This window comes from Pelophylax lessonae (assembly GCF_965119305.1).
Source record: "Pelophylax lessonae genome assembly, chromosome: 2".
NCBI classification, from domain to species: Eukaryota; Metazoa; Chordata; class Amphibia; order Anura; family Ranidae; genus Pelophylax; species Pelophylax lessonae.
The window spans coordinates 589,709,866-589,727,811 of record NC_138769.1 but is presented as its reverse complement, the minus strand read 5'-3'; the positions used below and the strand labels follow the sequence as shown (position 1 = coordinate 589,727,811).

The following is a 17,946-nucleotide window of genomic DNA, read 5'->3' as shown; positions in this document are numbered from 1 at the left end:
TTTCCCCACCCCTTCCCCCATTCTCTTCTATACCAACCTCAATGTTTCTTTTTTTATCTCCTCCCCCTCCTCCTCCTCTAGATTTCAATTTATAAAATTTGAACATAGGAGCTCTTAGATGTCAAAGCAACTACAAACTCCTGAAGTAAAGAACTATAACTCCAAACCATATGTTTCCTAAACGATTGTTTCCTTTTAGATCACCCTTTTGATATAAATATCCTTTGGCATATGTATACCAATTTTTTTTGCCTGGTATCTGGTTGTACCATATTTTAATTATTTTTACCACAACCTGACAGATTTGTTCTTATTTTCAACTGATCCTTATGTGAATGTGCAATATTTTCTATGTATATTATACTGCACTGCATTCAAGAATTATTGATAGATAAATCAGAATTTAAAAAAATCACATTACCTATACTGAGAGAAATAATCAGGCTGTAATTGCCGACAGGCTTTTAAAATGATACCTGTCTGGCTTGCTCTTCGTACTTGTATTGAGAACAAATATGTAACCAGTGATGTCAGAACAAATTTAAAACACCTTATCCATCAGCAGTGGTCCACAATGGTGACCTACATATGTTTCTCAGTACAGGTTTTTTTATCCGACACCCGCAATTTATGTGTTCCAAAATTGAACGCAAAAAGTGGGTGTGAGTCACATTTTTTATAATTTAGGGGAGGGAACCAAGACAATTTGTTTGTGACATATGCATTATTAATATAAAAATACTGAAATGCTATATAGTTTGATTCTCTTCAATACATCCAGTACTGCTCTAGCTAATACACCAATAATTTGGAAACCAAGAAATATTCCTCAACTGATCCATCAACCTCCAATCTCACCATTTTGGATAGAGTAAAAAAGTGTTATAACCCCTGTCATTTTTTTTTTTTGCCATATGTGTCCCATTGGGTCTTCACTTTTTTAAAATGTGTGCCCAGCTTTTTTTTTTTTTTCATAGATTGGGGAAGGATTTGAGTCCTGTATTGCTATCCTTGGTCCTGTTAGAGAGATGTCCCCTCACTGCCCCAGTAACCATGGTTTCACTAGATAGGACATGTAGGAGACTCTCCAACAGCAACAAAGAAATAAATAAAAATGTATGTTTTTAGTAGAATAGGGGAAAGTTAGAGTCTTCTTATTAATGTCTGTGCCCTTGTTTAAGATCTTTTCTCATTTTCTGTCTGATGAAACTGTTGTCATCAGTAAGTGACAGGGAAATCTACCCCTGTACCTTAAAATCCAGACAGGGGTTCTATTCCTTCTATGCAAAATTAAAAAAATAAATAAAAACGTTTTGGCTGAACATGCATTTTAAGGAGCTATTCCAAACAATATGTGAAACCAAACAGTGAATTGCTGACAGTGTTTAGGAAGCCCTGCAGTCCCCATTGTTTATTCTTATGGGTAGCAGACATGGGCATTTGCTAAAATGTATTTGTGTAGTACTTTCAAGATTTGGAATGCAGAATATGAATTTAGAATTAGGTTTCAGTTTTAACTTTAAGACACAGTTTCTTTGCCATTCATCTTGGTATTTTTCAAATTCAGCATTTAACAGGTTTTATTCCTCATCTATTGGAATGCAATGCTAATTAATGGCAAGTGTGTTGTAAATGCATCTCAAAGACAGTACAATACAATATAATAAATTTTTCCTGTCTAAAATCATGCCTTCCTATGGCTGTGTGGCTTTTTCTAGAACATCAAATTACCTGTAAGTGCTTCAAGGCAATATGAATATGTTTGGAGGAAAAACAGACACCAAATAAAACTATGCTACATGCCCTGCATGGTTTTTAAGGCCTAGACTTCAAAAACCTGACTGGAGCAAAACTTTTACCCCCTCACCTACAGCATTGGGTTCTTTACATAGAAAAGTATCCCAGAAAGAGTTTGTACATTCATACAGATCGGACCCACAAGAATTTGACAATTCACATCTAATATATTACAGCTTTCTTAAATGGCTTTTTTATTCTAAATATACTCAATATACTGCAAAATGGTACCAGTGTAACAGCGCCAGAGACACAACAAAATCACACAGTTTTTTTTCTCCTTAAATAATTTTAATGTTTATTATTTCTATAACAAACTATTTTATAATGGTTGCCTACTTGGAGCAGTCCCTTAAACTAACTGAATAGGTGGCAAACTAAGACCAGAATCATTTGGTCTTGACTCACATTATTGAATTGGTGCGGGGCTTAGCTTTGTGTTTCTAAGATTATTGTGTTGTTATTATTAATTCTCATCCTTCAAATCTTTACAGTATAGAGGTGAGACATCACATAGAATTCCATTAAAATAAAAAGCCTGATGATTATTTTTTAATTAAAATTTTTATTTGTGTTGTTTCGTTCTGTCATGAAATATCCCAGATAAGATTAACATCATTCAACAAAGATTACATCATAGGACGGAATTTAATACAAATAAAAAAAAATCCAACAAAACGTGTTTTATTTTTTTTAATAGAAAAAGCTTTTTATCTTTATTGCCGAAGAGTAGGAGGGGTGGGAAAATGAGAAAATAAGATACAGTAAGACAATTATTTCACAAGAAAGATTAGTGTTGGTGTTGGGCATGTTTGCTAGCCTACCATGCTGAAAATCAGTATTGCAAAATAAAAAAAAAAAATCTATTTTACATATACAAAATAATACATATTATTTCTTTATCCGTTCTGGTTTTGCTTCCCCCACCCCCTCTGGGCCAAAAATGCCTACCTGTTTGTCCCTTGTCATTTTTGAAGAGAAACTCTTTTTTAGGGAAAGGATACAGGGATCAGTAATTCACATACACAATTTGGAAGAATAAAACAACAAAGGAATACTTTTGAATGGCTTTAACCTGAATAACATAAATCATCCACTTGCCTACTACAATACTGATTTTTTTGTCTCTAGCTGCTAAACTTTGGCATTATCCAAGTTCCACCACAAAACAGCAACACTTAAGGTTACCATTCTTAACTCCACTGATTCATCATGATCCTCGATCTTTGATCCGTCTCTTTAGTCGTCGACTAAATGGAGAACCCAGAAACATAAGGTAAGCACCTTATCTTGGCAAAACGACTCATGATCTTTCCATCCATGATTCTGTAGCTTCTACTGTATGTTTAGTTCAGCTTCAAAATTACACTTGTGTCTTTCTAGTTTTTTTTTACTTAGTGTGAGGTAGCTTAAGCCTGGGAAGTTGTAGATTTTGCCCTAAACTTCCTTCATCTTGTACTGGAAATAAAAAACAAAGGGCAGACAAACTCAAAATTCTGGAATTTTCTTTGCTATCTACAGTATAATAAAAATAAAAAATAACAAAGCTCAGATCAACTTGTACTTTCCAAAAAAAGTTATTTTTTATATCAGTTGATGTTACAAAATACAAACTTTTTTACAACAATAGCACCATTTCATTCAATGACACACAGTACTTCTGCTGGTATACACTGTGAGGGGGGGAGGGATGCTTTAAACTGCACTTCGTACATCAGTTTAGGGGAGCCTTCAATCATGCCAGTTAGTGTCACACCTTCACCTGACCCATAGGTCTTACAGGAAGACAATAAATAAATAATACCGTGATTTTATTCCGCAGTCTGCCCAGTTCTGGCCTTGCAATACAAAATAAAATTGTCCAAAATGTAAGCATGTGGATGAATGGAAATTTGGGGTCGGTTCAGCCATTCAGTGCAGAAGTCCTAAAAGTGATTGGAAAGTACTCAGGTCCTTAGGGTTTTTATTTATTTTATTTACTTTTTGGTTTTTACAAGAAGCAAACTGGGCCAATGTCAACACCAAATTCCTGATCAGCTCCACCAATATCCATAGGTGCAATGTCTACTATGGGAAGGCGGGAAGTTTTCTGTGTCCTGTATTCAATAACTGTCTTGCCCCATTTGCCAGTGTGTTTCTAGAAAAAAAAAAAAAAAGAGTGGGTTAGTTATACTCACGACAAATAAATTGCTAATTATTTGAAAATTGACATCCATCATATCATATATAACATCATATCATGACATGTGCAAGGGAATATTCCACACTGCAAAGTTTATAGAGAAGCCATGTGTCTAATCAATGGCAATGGTTTAATTTTTATAGGACTAACAATATTATAGCTGCAGCTCTGACTGACTTATAACTATACAGTATTGTAAAAGTGGCCTGAACAGAAGATCTTCCATCCTGCTATACAATTTCTTGTCAACCAGAAAGTAATATTGTGCTGCAATGTATGGATCTAGTTCCAGCTATGCCAATTTTGTAATAATTATAATTTTGTAATAATTATAATAGAAGGATGTTTTCGGCATAGATTATCTATATGGTACAGCACATGGGAACTATGCCATTAAAGCTGAACTCCAGGCAGATATTAAATACATAATTTATTGCAGCTATGTATTCATTAATAGATCATTATATGGAAGTTTAAGAACTAAATAGTGTTTTCAACCTAGAATATCGGTATCCTAATACACATGGTAACTGCACTGTTAAAGCTGAGCTCCAGGGAGACATTAAATAAACAATTAAATGTTGCTATGTAGTCATTAATAAATAATTATATGAAGATTTTAGATGCAAATAGTGCCTAAATCTGACTTACTATCAACCTCTTAAAATCCCCTAATCACACTGGATGTGGAAGGGACTGTACAAGGAGCTAATAAGATGGCACCATAGTGTTATTTAACTGTAAAATAATTAAAAGTGGTGTCTTGGCTGTGTTGTATATTTAGGGCTATGTAAATGTCTGGACTGGATGGAAAGAAACTCAGGTGGCAGGTAAAGCAGCGTCTATATATGTATTTTATCAGTGTATTTAAATGTATACCTGGAATTCAGCTGCAACATTTACTGCAGATTTGTGAAATGTTCTATTTTACATTTACCTTGCAACCATCTTCCAAGGCATTGTATGTGAATCTGCTGATGCCTTCAGCTTTGATCTCTACATCATTGGAGCCCTGGAGGATAAGAGCCTTTTTCAGGTTGCCTGATGCCTCATCCATGAAAGCAATGCTGTTCTTGCAGTGGTAGGTGATGTTCTGTGATGCATCCGTGGACAGAAGGCGCAGGAAGGTCATCTGGATGCTGGCAGTGTTGGGTGCTGAGCTGTCATCACCATAACTGAACTGCAATGATAAAGGCAAAACAAATGTTGGTTGGTGACAAGGTAAATATTATATATCAGTCAATGGGAAATGTATCAAAACAATGATTGAGAGACAACCATTTTAGTTAGGTTTACAGATGAATATCGAAATTACCAACAAAAGAAGGTGCACTTACTTGGAAGCCACCATTGATTGTTTCTCCAAACCAGATGTGCTTCTTGTCCTTGGTCTTGCTTGTCCACCAGTTCTTCTTCGGGATCTTGCTTGGAGTTGGGTTTACACATGATTCTCCAGTTTCCATGTTACAGAAGACCTTGATAGCATCAACTGTGCAGCCCTGGTTGGGATCAATCCAGTACTCACCTAGATAAAAAAGGAAAGATTGAATAAAATATAATAATGGAAGAAACCATCGTTTTCTGAAAATGTTTTTCTTCTCTACAGATCACATAAAAGGTAGAATAAAGTAGGTAGGTGACTTATATGATTCAGTATAGGAATTGCACAAACTATATCTTGGAAACACAGAGCACTACATACACACAGTGATCTCTCAAACAGAGAACGCTATGCACAGAGGAAAAGGAACTGGGGAAGACAGAGTATATAAAAGGATATGATATAAGCTGATAAAGAATTTTACAAGCCAGATTAAAAACGTAAAGAATGCTTTCAAGCAAAATTAAAAACATCATTATTTAATAAGGCAATTGAAAGAGCCATGGTGATATGCAAAATGGAGGAATCCATAGCAAGTAATTAGAAATCTTACCGGGCTTTAATGTTGTAAACTGAAACCTCTGGTTGTTTTTAATAAGCCTGTAGGTCTAAAGTCTTACCATTCATACAATGTATGGGGGTAAATCTACTCTTGTAGTTAAATAATATTTGTTCAGATTATATTGGGAATGTGGTAATCATGCCCAGTTGCTGAAGATGCATATTTACAAGATTTAGCCAAACATATGTCATGTATGCATTATAGAGTGTTTAAGGTGACTATTTAATGCTGCTATAAAAAGGCTAACATGAAAGAAATATTCTTTTCTCTGATGTTCTCTACTGTGTTATAAATACTTTAGTGACTGGTTTGCACATACCGCTCTTCCACTCAGGATGGCACAGTTTCAAGTCACGGCAGGTACGAGCTGGGTTCTTCTTAGTTCCATCTGGACTGCGAATGCTCTCAATTTGGCTGTTCAGTGATTTCAGAGTGGCATCAACCTCAACATCATGTTGGCGGAGATTGCTGGAGGCTTGATCTGCACGCATGTAACGGAGGGGATCGGGTCCTTTCTCAGGTTGAGACAGGCCAGCAAATGCAGACATATCAATACCAGGGCCAGGAGGACCAGGAGGACCAGGTGGACCAGGTTGACCAGGAGGACCCTAATGGATTATGTAAGTATAAATTATTAATTGCAAGATTAATTATACTATATTATTACTTAAAGTAATTCTATACATTAAGGTAAAAAACGTTCTGTGTGCAGCTCCCTAGCCTGTCTCTCCTTACCTGAGTCCAATTTCATTCCAGTGCTGTGCTTGAGAGAATCGCTGCTCTCTCTCTCCTCACTGGCTCAGAGACAGCTGCGGGAAACCATTCACTCCTGCTGCTGTCATTCACAGGGGGATGGTAGGGCTGAGCATCACTGTGTGTGTAAATAGACACACAGAGCATGGCCTGGAAGCAAGCCTGCATGAGTGCCCCCATAGCAAGCATATTGCTATGGGGGCACTACACAGGGGGGAGTAGCCAGGAGCTCCGGCAGCTGACCTGAGAAGGGTAAGATTGGGGCTGCTCTGTGCAAAACCATCGCACAGAACAGGTAAGACTACCATATTTGTTATTTTTAAAAAAACAAATGTTACCTTTACAATCACTTTAATTGTCACTACAATTATTCCTACCAAATAACACTTTCAAGAAAGGTAAAACTCTCATGTATTTATATTTGCATGCCTAGAACATGAAACATTTTGTTTTGTACTTACAGCAGGACCAGTTTCACCACTACGACCACGTGGACCAGGTGGACCAATTGGACCAGGCAGACCGTTGGAACCATCTTTGCCAGAAGGACCAGTGGGACCAGGAGGGCCCTAAACAAATCAAGATACACAAATTGATAATGCTCTGCATGAAAAATAGCAGCAGTAATGCTAATATTAATGTATTTTGAGTTAAATTTATACTTACTCTTGGACCAGATGGGCCAGCAGGACCAGTAGCACCTTGATCACCAGCAGTACCCTAGGTGATAAATAAAAATAAAGTTTACGTTTGAACATTACATTAAGTACATTATTACATATGGCAGAATTTAGTACTATATGCTAAACATGACATTTTGGTTTAAACTATTGTTTAATCCTCTTAGCTCTGTCCTTTTGTAGTTTTCCTACCTAAGTTAGGTATATTTTCAGAGATGCATAATATTACGCATACAAATTAATATATCCGAAATTATGGACAGGACAGTTTTTTGAAAGTTGAGCAAATTTGCTTGGTGCTCACTGGGATAAATCCCTGCCATTAGAACTGTTAGCAACAAAGCCTGGAAAGGCTAAAACTTTAAAGGTGTCTATATCTCTGCCGTTTAGGGACCCAGGAAGAAAAAAGTTAGACATTTCTGAACTCATTGCTAAGTAGAGAAGCACATTTTATGTATAGACAATGCTTTAAGTAAGCTACTTTAAAGGTGATGTACAGTGTTTTCCACATATGTTCTTTATCATGTTCAAGATATAAAAAAAAATCTTCTTTACAACTAGCTGGTGATACTCTCTCCATTGCATATGTTATAAGTATTGTATCGCTGCTAATACAAGCTAAATGAAGTTGCCTGTTTACAGAACTCAGTGAGCCATTACAGCTAAAACTCGCTCCTCATCAAATAGCCAGCCAAAAAGGAGGTTTTAATAAGTCAAATAGAGTCTCAAAGTAAGCAGCACCTGCTTTGCTGTCTATTCCATTATCCTGTAGTGCTCTGGGAATTCTTTGTTCTGTACTAAATATTTTTTTTTGTAAAATAAATACTTTTACAAATGTACTTACAGGAGGTCCGGGCAGACCCTGAAGACCAGTGAAACCTCTGTGACCCTTCTGACCTCTTTCTCCAGCCTCACCAGCTTCGCCCTTATCACCACGTGGGCCTTGAGGACCCTAAAATACAAAGGGTTACACTATGAACACTAGAACACTAAGCTAGATAAACACAATATAAGCATGACTACATTTAACAATTTATTAAACTATTTTTTTCTTATTTATGTTATATTATACATACAGTGCTGCTAGTTATTTTGCATGTAGTATATGCATGCTAACTTTAATCTGAATCGGAATAGTCATGACCAGTTTTATAACCATAATCAATATGGAGATAGGCATCTGGAAACATCTAAATGCATAAGTCTTTATTTGCTACAGGGTGATTACAGGACAAAACAGATTACGCGTTTCGGCCGAGTGGCCTTAGTCATAGCATGAAATGCGTAAGCTGTTTTATCCTGTAATTACTCCGTAGCAAATAAAGACCTAGGCATTTGGATGTTTCAGTTTTCCAGCTGCCTATCTTTGTTATTGGAACTCTGGTTTGAGCAATGCCTTTTTTTCATTACATGATAATCAATATAGTTATCAATAGGAAATTACTTGTGTGCCATATAAAACAATTATAAACCTTTTCCCTTACTAATTCATTAAAATAAAGCCATAGTAACAATAAACCAAGCAACAAAGTAAAAAGCACCCCTTTATTACACTTAGAATATATCCCAGCTTCCTTACACAAACCATATACTGTACACATTGGTTTTTATGTTAGAACAAAGATTTTACATCCCCTAAGATCTACAAACCATGAGCTGCTGTCCCAAATGCTCCTATTATAATCCATACCGGCTACATCTTCCAATATAGATGGTTATGGTACAACTGCTGCTTTCTTTGCAACTTGGCATTTTAGTATGTGTATAACAAAACCCATTCAACACCTGGTTATACTTTGGTTGTATTGAGTGACTGCAATGTGTGTGTGTTGCATTGTTATTTTGCTATAAAATGCACACAGTCAATATGTTTTCATATGCTCGCACTACATGAGTAAGATTAGATTTTTTACATGTGAAACTCTGAAGGACAATTACAAAAAGCAAAGAAAAAGAAATGACTTACTGGCAGACCACGAGCTCCAGCTGGACCAGATGGACCCAAAGGACCTTGTGGACCCTAAAAAAAAGGTGCAAACAATTACATGTTAGACATTTTTTAGAATAAATATGTGTTTTATATTATTTAATTTAAATAGATACTTACAGCTTCACCTCTATCTCCTTGTTTTCCAGTTGGGCCAACAGGGCCAGGAGCACCAGGGGAGCCAGGAGCACCAGGAGAACCTACAGGGCCAGTCTCACCTCGGTCACCCTTGAATATTAAAATAAATAGTTAAGTACCAGTATAAGAATTTGAGTACTAGTTCTGATAATACCAATAATTGGTACAACCTATTAATTATATTAGTGTTTGTTTTAAATATATATTTTAAAGGACAATTTTATGTACAGCCATGAAATACACTAAAAATCACTAAATATATTATATAAAGTATTGAGATTCCTATATCTGCACACATCTCTAGACATCACTGCAGAATTTCCCTGTCTTTACACTGTGATGCTAAATGCAGTTATTGTTCTAAATCATCTGGCATTTTTGGCTATCGAAGGCATGGCCGCTGATAAGGCAGTACAGCCAGCCCTCCTGTACCGGGCCTGGATCCCATCTGAACAAAAGAGGGGCCTAGGCACCTGCCAAGCAGAAGGGTTGGCTGTACTGCCTTTTTACTGAGTCTTGTCAATCCTCCCCCCTTTCGGCTTCTACTCCTCTTTCTCCCTCTGTCTGCACGGCGGAGGGATCCTTTCTAGCATCTGAGCCCCCTTCAGCCTGCTGTCGGGCCCCCCCCTGTGTGCCCCCCTCACCTGCAGTGCTGCCAGCTTCTCTCCCACTGGCTGCTGTGGGCACACAGGGTAATTGTTTCAGGATGGAGATGGAGAGGGGGTGGTAATATGTCATATTTACCAGCCCCTTCCTTTTCTGAATGAACACAGTGAGTGATCAGTACCGTGTTTACTATGCTTCCGTTTGTGAATGAATAGGAAGCCTCAGAGCGCTTCTCATTTATTCACTGTCTCATGCAGCTGAGGCTGCAGAGAAAGGGACTAATGAATGACTAATGGTCTTCAGTCTCTTTCTCTCCCTTTCTCCCTTTCTCTAATGTGAGACATTAGGGGTCTGTTTAGACCACTGATATTTTACCAAAGGCCCCTAACAAGGCAAGTAAAAAAAAAAAAACAAAAAAAAAAAAAAACATGCATTAAAAAAAATAAAATAAATAAAAATAGCTTAATACAAATTAAGAACTTTCTTTTAATCATTTGGATGCTTCTTCAGAGCATTTGACAGGCGGTGATGACGGATATTGCCTCTTCACTGCCTGCTCTAATCCTGCACTAGTGCACCACAACTGTATGCTTTGCACGTGGTTGGGGGGTGCTTTCAGAGCAGTGCTGTTCAATTGAATGGGTCTTGATTGATGAGGCTATAATCTATGCCATGGCTGCGAAGCATAGGATCGTGGACGTGGCATTTTATCGAAAATAAAAATTGTTATTTTCAGAGTGGGAAGGACCCTGTCAGGTAGGCTGTACAGGACCCCGTGATTTATAATAGCAGCCCTGAAAAAAGGACACATGAGAACCTGTCTACAGTATTGGACTATTAAGAGGAAGGCAAGTGCATACAAATATCCCTCCTCATAAGTAAAACTTAACCATAATTGTATATATTTCCAGATATGCAGGTCTTGAAATCTATATGTCTCTGTGAATATGGTTTAAAAGAGCACTTTTTGGAAAAAAAGAGCACTGTCTATTTACTGACTCATAGATCTATTAAACATAATTATTGCAGAATCACCACTAATTGGTTTACCCTCATACGATTAATAAACGTTTTCCATGAGAGTTTAAGTCAAAACCTCACCTTCACACCAGTAGAACCATCACGACCAGGAGGACCATCAGATCCAGGGTTTCCCTAAAGGAAGATTCAACAATTTACATATTGAAAAAATAGATTATTGTTATATATGCACTGTGTTTATGTATTCAGTGTACGTTCCCTGAACTAACACGTTTCCTAATAATTATGTACCTGTTTTTAATAACAAAAAGACAGAGGTAGCAAGTGGGATGAGTAACGACATGTCTTGAAAATTAAATGGAGCTATTTCTACTACAAGCTCTACCAAGTACTGTGCATTAAATGTAAATTATCCTTTATGGCTTGTACATTTACTATCAATACCCGCTGGATGTATGTAAATGTTTTTGAAGCATCCCCCATAATTCTGATTCAATAAAACATGTCTAATCGAATGCGTTTGGTATAGATTGTAATATCTGCTAGTACATAAACCTATAATTTTATTATTATTTTTTTTAATATGAAGAAATATAGACCCCAGTTAATAAGAACAATTTATATATTTTTTTAAAGTATTGAACGTTGCTGTTATAAATTGTTTCATATATATACATTTTGCAAACTCCAAACTGCATTTTAAGCAAATAACTAAGAGTGCTTACTTCACGTCCAGGCTCTCCAGCAGGTCCAGTCAAACCAGGTGGGCCAACAGGGCCAGGAGGTCCACGGTCCCCAGAACTTCCTGAGCTTCCTTGTTTACCAGGCTCACCCTAAAGAAACAATCATATGTATGAAAATGATGCAGAGAAAGACTAGTAAACCTGTGAAAAACAACTGTGACTAATTTAGGGTCTCCAGCCATAATGACTTCCATCATCTCACCAAGTAAGCAACATGATTAAAAGCTGAAAAAAAAAAAATCCTAAATCTTTTTTTTTTTTTTCTAATTTCATTTTATCATTGAAGAAGAGCTAAAGGCAAAATGTTTCTTCATTTGGCATATAGGTTTTTTTGCCCTCTGTGTCCCATCAGAGAGATTTCCTTTCACTTCCTGTCCCAAGCCAAAACAGGAAATGAGAGGAAATTCCTGTATGTGAGGGAATCCTTGGCTGTCACCAGGCTCACCAGAACTAGTGTGCCCGTTGGAAGATTTTTCCCTTCATTCCTGTTCTGGCAAAAACCCATAATTTATGATTTTCTTTAATTGTCACTCTCTGTGATAACAGTAGTCTAGACAGAGTGGGTAAATCTCCCTAACAGGGGCACAGACAGCAAGTGTTCTAATGCCTCTCAACACTATCCAAACACTAAAAAAAAAAGATCTTTAGTAATATTTTAAAGGAGCAATGTCAATCATGAAAATTATTCTGAAAGTAGTAAAACTATTAAAAAAATCTGAAGCATATTTCCAATCTCCAGCCATATTGACCATCAATATCTATAATAACTATATCCCCCTTAGTTGTTTTAAAAAAGACTCCTATCATTTAAAGATTTTAAAGATGTTTTCTTTTTATCCTTAAACAGATTTTGTCAAGGTAATAAAAGAAAGATAAGTGAGTACAAAGTGTGGGCCCATATAGATGCCTGCACATACCTGCAGCTGCCTCCGCAGCTTGCAGTTATGACCAAACACCAGACCATTTTGACAGGAAAAGCTCAATCAATTTCCTACCAAAATTCCTGTTGGCCCATCATTGTGATATGTTGTCTTACTAGCAGAAAGGGCAGGCATGCTTTGGCACTATCAAGAAGTGCTTGGGTTTTAACTGTCAAACAGCCCAGCATTTGGCCATAACTGTAATATTTTGAAAGCTCCTGCAGGTATGTGCGGGAATTTGTATGTGCCTGCACTTTAAACCCGCAATTGTTTTCCCCTGATATATTCTTTTTAAACAGCTTCTGTTTTCCTTCTATTAGCTACTTTCTTCTACTTGGCCTTTCAAAGAAAACCATGGCAGAAATTTAAAACATACTCATGATAACTTATTCTCACTACTGAACTCTGGAACTGTAAAAAGGAATGTTAATTTTCTCAAAGCCTGTCTTAGAAACTCTTGGTTGTTTTAGGTAGTTTCTATGTCACTGTCTGCTCCACAGCCTATACTATTCGACTGTCTACCTAATTACATTGTGGGTGATTTACTAAAACTGGTGCACTCAGAATCTGGTGCAGCTGTGCATAGTAGCCAATCAGCTTCTAACTTCAGCTTGTTCAATTAGGCTTTGACAAGAAAAACCTGGAAGCTGATTGGTTTTTATGCAGAGCTGCACCAGACTTTGCACGCTCCAGTTTTAATAAATCCTCCCCCATTGTCTCCTTATAGTCACCTATTCTTACCTGTAACTTAAGGTTACATTGTACTTATTACAGGTTAGAAGACATTATTTATGTGTTAATACTATTTGACATTTAATTTCATACTTACAGAAGGTCCAGGAAGACCAGGGAAACCTCTCTCACCACGCTGACCAGGCAAACCAACAATACCACGCTGTCCAGCCAAACCTTGAGGACCAGGGGGACCATCGGGACCCTAATAAATGGGAATAACACCAGAATTAGAGAGCTGGGACAGTAGCAAGACAGGCCTGTGTAAGTAGAATACTTATATGTAATACTTGGTGACTCATTTGACCCATGTGATCAAGTAACCCATTATTGATTTAATAAACAATGTGCCCAAGGCATCTTTGAAGATGTAATGTTATCTATACTCACAGAAGGACCATCTTCACCAGGCTCTCCCTTCTCACCAGGAGCACCAGCAGGACCTTGCAAACCAGGATCACCAGCACGGCCAGGAGGACCGCCATCACCACGAGCACCCTTTGGTCCATCTTTGCCAGCAGATCCAGGAGGACCAGGAGGTCCAGGGTTACCCTATGACATGAATAAAATGTAAGTACATTTTAAAAGTTTTATTTAAAAAAATGTATTTCAGCAAAGCTGACATGCTCTAATGACTTATGTGAGGTATGAATTTAAAAAAAAGATCAACTTTAAGAAATTATAGGATGTCCTCTAGTAATGAAATATAATGGTATTTTTTTTTTTTTTTTTTTATTCACATCTGGGATCTTGCTGTAAAACATTTTAAATTACACAAAGATGCATTTTGCAAACTTTTAAAAACTTTTTTTTTTTCAACATGAAATTATTTTAATTCATTGCTCATTTTAAAAATGACTGTTACAAATTTCAAAACCCTGGGCCTTTGGCTGCAGGACCATTAAGATGTTATCTGCCCAAAGACATGGTGCTCTAACTTTCTTCTAATAGGCTATGATACTTGGAGCCTCCAGTGTTCTAGGTCAAGGGCAGTATTCAGCTGCAGTCAAAAGTTAACAGACAAGTATAATTGTGAATGCTGGTGTAAAGCCACAACTAGTACCTTTACCTATATATCAAGCAGTCTATTAACATTAGCTAATATGGTACAGGGCTGGACATGTTATAGTAAAGAAAGTGAAGCACAGTCAGATGATGTTATTATATATCACATCGCTTTAACTTGGTGGACCAGTGGAAGAAGCAGAAAGGCCTCAGGGTGCTAAGGATGCAATTGTTGCCAAAAAGAAAGTCCATGAAAGGTGATGTCCACCATAAAAATAATGCACATTCATAAATACACTAATTAAAGCTAATAAACAAGGTTACTTACATTGGAACCGGGTGGACCAACTCTGCCTGCAGCACCAGGGAATCCGGTAGCACCCTATACATAGGAAGATACAAATAGATTTATTTTTCTGTGTGAACAGTTAGGTAAAAAAAAAAAAAAAGCACATTAAAAAAAAATATTATCCCATTTTCTGATAATGAAATTTGAAGTGTCTTGTTGATTATTTTACTTTTGTTTTGTTTTTGGATTTTAAAACTTTAGTGACCTGAACTATGATGACAGACAGTGACCAGAAGGTGAGTGGTGTAAATTTACCATAATGGCTTGCTTACTATGCCTTGTTTTTGTACTGACCAACCTCTGTCATGCCAACAGAGAATTTAAACTTCTAGGTAAATATACTGAACAGGAGCAATAATAAGACAACATCAAATAGCTTAATGGCTTCTTGTCAGATAGTATAAAGTTAATTGAAAATAAAATCTTTTTGTAAGTGTTTTTCAGTAGATTTGGGAATGATTACTGCCTGTCTCATTGGGGAGGTTTTCTCTCACTTCCCATTGTATACTTGAGCCATTTGAGCAATTTGAGATGGCTGGGGCAATCCTCCCTGCTGCGCTATTGTATTATGACAGTGGGGAGACTTCACCGCCATCAGAATACACAGATCAGTGCTGCAGCCTACAGCCTGCACCGATGACTGAGCCACTTTTATCTGACAGGGTGGTTTAACAGAAGTTGATCAGTAGATTGGTGAATAAACTTCTGTTCAACCACAATAGCCATCTATGGTTTGAAATTACACAGATCCCTGATGAACTGTCCGAATTTTGATCTACCTATGGCCAGCTTTATGTGTCCCATTGAAAGCCTCCCCCTCTATTCCTGTTTAGGTGAAAACTTTAGGGATTTAGATTTCCCATTACATTTTCCATTGCACCACAGTCCACAGAAAGTAGTGTTGGCCAGTATCATTCTCTTCTAATAGGAGGAAAGAAGGACTTATCCTGTCCAGTAATGAAATATTGCCCATTGTTTCCATCATGTTGCCAAAGAATTTCCAAAAAACCTCCCATGTCATTCAAAGGCCTCCTCATGTGTGCTCCACACACTATTAGGAAAAAAATATACATTCCTTTTACAGAAACCCCAGAACAAAAGACTGCTAAAGAGACAGCTGCCAATATCACCAAGTGACTACCCAGGGGTTAAAGTGTGCTGACAGAAAAACAGGAGCTACCATTAATGCTGTTCAGCAACCCAGAACAAGCATGCAATTTAGGAAAAGTAGATTAAAATCTCTAGGCTCTATCTGCACACTTTTAATGTCAGAGATGGCTAGGCAACAAGCATTTTCAAAAGGTTCCAAATTGAACCCTTTGTATTTCTCTCGTGACAAGTGAACTTGCCCAAATGTCTTAATGCCCAGTGGCAATGGTATGTGGCAGAGGGTATTAAATCAAAGCAAAGTGGTGCACTGAGTGGGGGAAGTGAAGTGGAGCATGGGATGGTATTACAAAAATCAGGGAGGTTGGGAGCTTTTTCAGAAAAACTTGAACAGTTCACACAATAATTCAGTTTGATGCTGGCTCTAAAACTACTTGTTTTTTTACCAAATAGTATCATACCATTCTAACAATGTGCATGTGTTTACCAAATGCCGCATAATGTTAAAGACTAGAAGATTTCTACTAATTAGAAGAGAAAAAGAAATGGTTATACTTACAGCTGGACCTTGGGCACCACGAGCTCCTTTGGGACCGTTAACACCAGTTGGGCCCTAGAAGGAAAAAAAAAAAGGTTATTATTGCAATCACAGTTTCTTGTTCTTCGTGGTTCATATACTACATTATATCAATTATGTACTATTTACTCATATAACTTTGATAATACATTTAAAGAGGTTGTATACCCCCCTGTTATGTTTGTACCTATAGGTAAGCGTATAACAAGGCCCTATAGGTACTGTAAATATCTCCTAAACTTGCACCGTTTAGGAGATAGTTACATTGAATGCAGCCAATGACGTCATTGGCGCACGTGCTGCGAAGGAATGGCCCATGCCAATTCTTCAGAGCCCCATGCCGTGACCGGCGGCTCCAGCGCGCATGCGCAGGAATTGACGTTACGCGTTTTTTGTCAGTAGCACAGCCGGAGTCAGCAGACCCGGAAGGAAGACGGGCGAAGATGGATGCGGCCTCCAGCGGGGATGATGCAGGCTTAGTTTTCAAGTAAGTGTCACATAATGTGCTAGTATGCATTGCATACTAGCAGATTATGCATTTACTTTGCAGGTAACCAAAAAGAAAAAAATCCAGGCTTTACTTCCTCTTTAATTGCTCATTAAAGGGAATTCTACACGCCCAAAACACTCTTTGTGAGTGCATAACTAATAAACTATGACAAGAGACTCAATAAAAATTGATACATAGGACATTTATCCTTTTTCTCTCCTCAGAGGCTACTATCCACCCGTCCTCTGTTCCTCATTGCGGGACCTCCAAACCCTCACTTTTCCACCGATTTTTTTTGTGCTCCCCAATTTTAGACTTTTGGGACCAAGTTATCCCTTTTATTTACAGCATCACTGGGTGTCTCCTTCCCAAGACACCTCTCTTTTTATTGTTTAGCTATGATACCCCAGATATACACAGTCAGGAGATCAAGGAGACCCTGTTCCCCAATGGGTGCAACTATATTTGGCAGCCCGCAAGAGCATCCTAAAGGTGTGGACATCCTCTTCCCCAAAAGACCTAACAATTCTCCTGGATACTATAGGCGGGGTAGTTTGCCTGTTCTCTTTTATATACACAATGTGTGCTATTTGTTCTACCTCGCATGATGTTATTCTTCTATGATCTACTTTTCTCCTACAGAAATGATGTATTTAATGCACTCTTTCCACGCAGGGTGGTACCTGAGAGCAGATCTGACCAACTTCCTGGATCAATTATAAGTCCGTCCCCCTTGAAACCCATGATTCATTTTGACAGATTACCCTTCGGGCCAGTGGACCTCTTTACTCCTATAAATCAAAGTTATTGTAGAAGGCCCATTGCCGCTATATCTCCCATCCTCACTTTATTGTCTTCTTGTCTATTGTTGCTGGGCCTATAACTACTGTCAGAACTCCAGGCTCATTAACGTTCTTCTTTGGTTATAGTTCATCCGAAGTATTATTCTTTTGTTG

The 17,946-nt window shown here is 37.7% G+C and overlaps 1 protein-coding gene across 1 annotated transcript in view; it reads right to left on the bottom strand.

Annotated features, from left to right (window-relative positions):
* Positions 1–2,417: 2,417 nt before the first annotated feature.
* COL2A1 (collagen type II alpha 1 chain) overlaps positions 2,418–17,946 on the bottom strand; it is a 69,725-nt gene continuing 54,196 nt past the window's right edge. The window contains exons 40-54 of the mRNA XM_082245826.1: positions 16,483–16,536; positions 14,796–14,849; positions 13,853–14,014; positions 13,560–13,667; positions 11,793–11,900; positions 11,188–11,241; positions 9,463–9,570; positions 9,322–9,375; positions 8,200–8,307; positions 7,342–7,395; positions 7,137–7,244; positions 6,242–6,530; positions 5,317–5,504; positions 4,917–5,159; positions 2,418–3,934 (exon numbers count right to left, since the gene is read on the bottom strand). Of these exons, the coding sequence (XP_082101952.1) occupies positions 3,788–3,934; positions 4,917–5,159; positions 5,317–5,504; positions 6,242–6,530; positions 7,137–7,244; positions 7,342–7,395; positions 8,200–8,307; positions 9,322–9,375; positions 9,463–9,570; positions 11,188–11,241; positions 11,793–11,900; positions 13,560–13,667; positions 13,853–14,014; positions 14,796–14,849; positions 16,483–16,536 (1,839 nt within the window). The 3' untranslated portion in view covers positions 2,418–3,787. The remainder of the gene's footprint in view (positions 3,935–4,916; positions 5,160–5,316; positions 5,505–6,241; positions 6,531–7,136; positions 7,245–7,341; positions 7,396–8,199; positions 8,308–9,321; positions 9,376–9,462; positions 9,571–11,187; positions 11,242–11,792; positions 11,901–13,559; positions 13,668–13,852; positions 14,015–14,795; positions 14,850–16,482; positions 16,537–17,946) is intronic.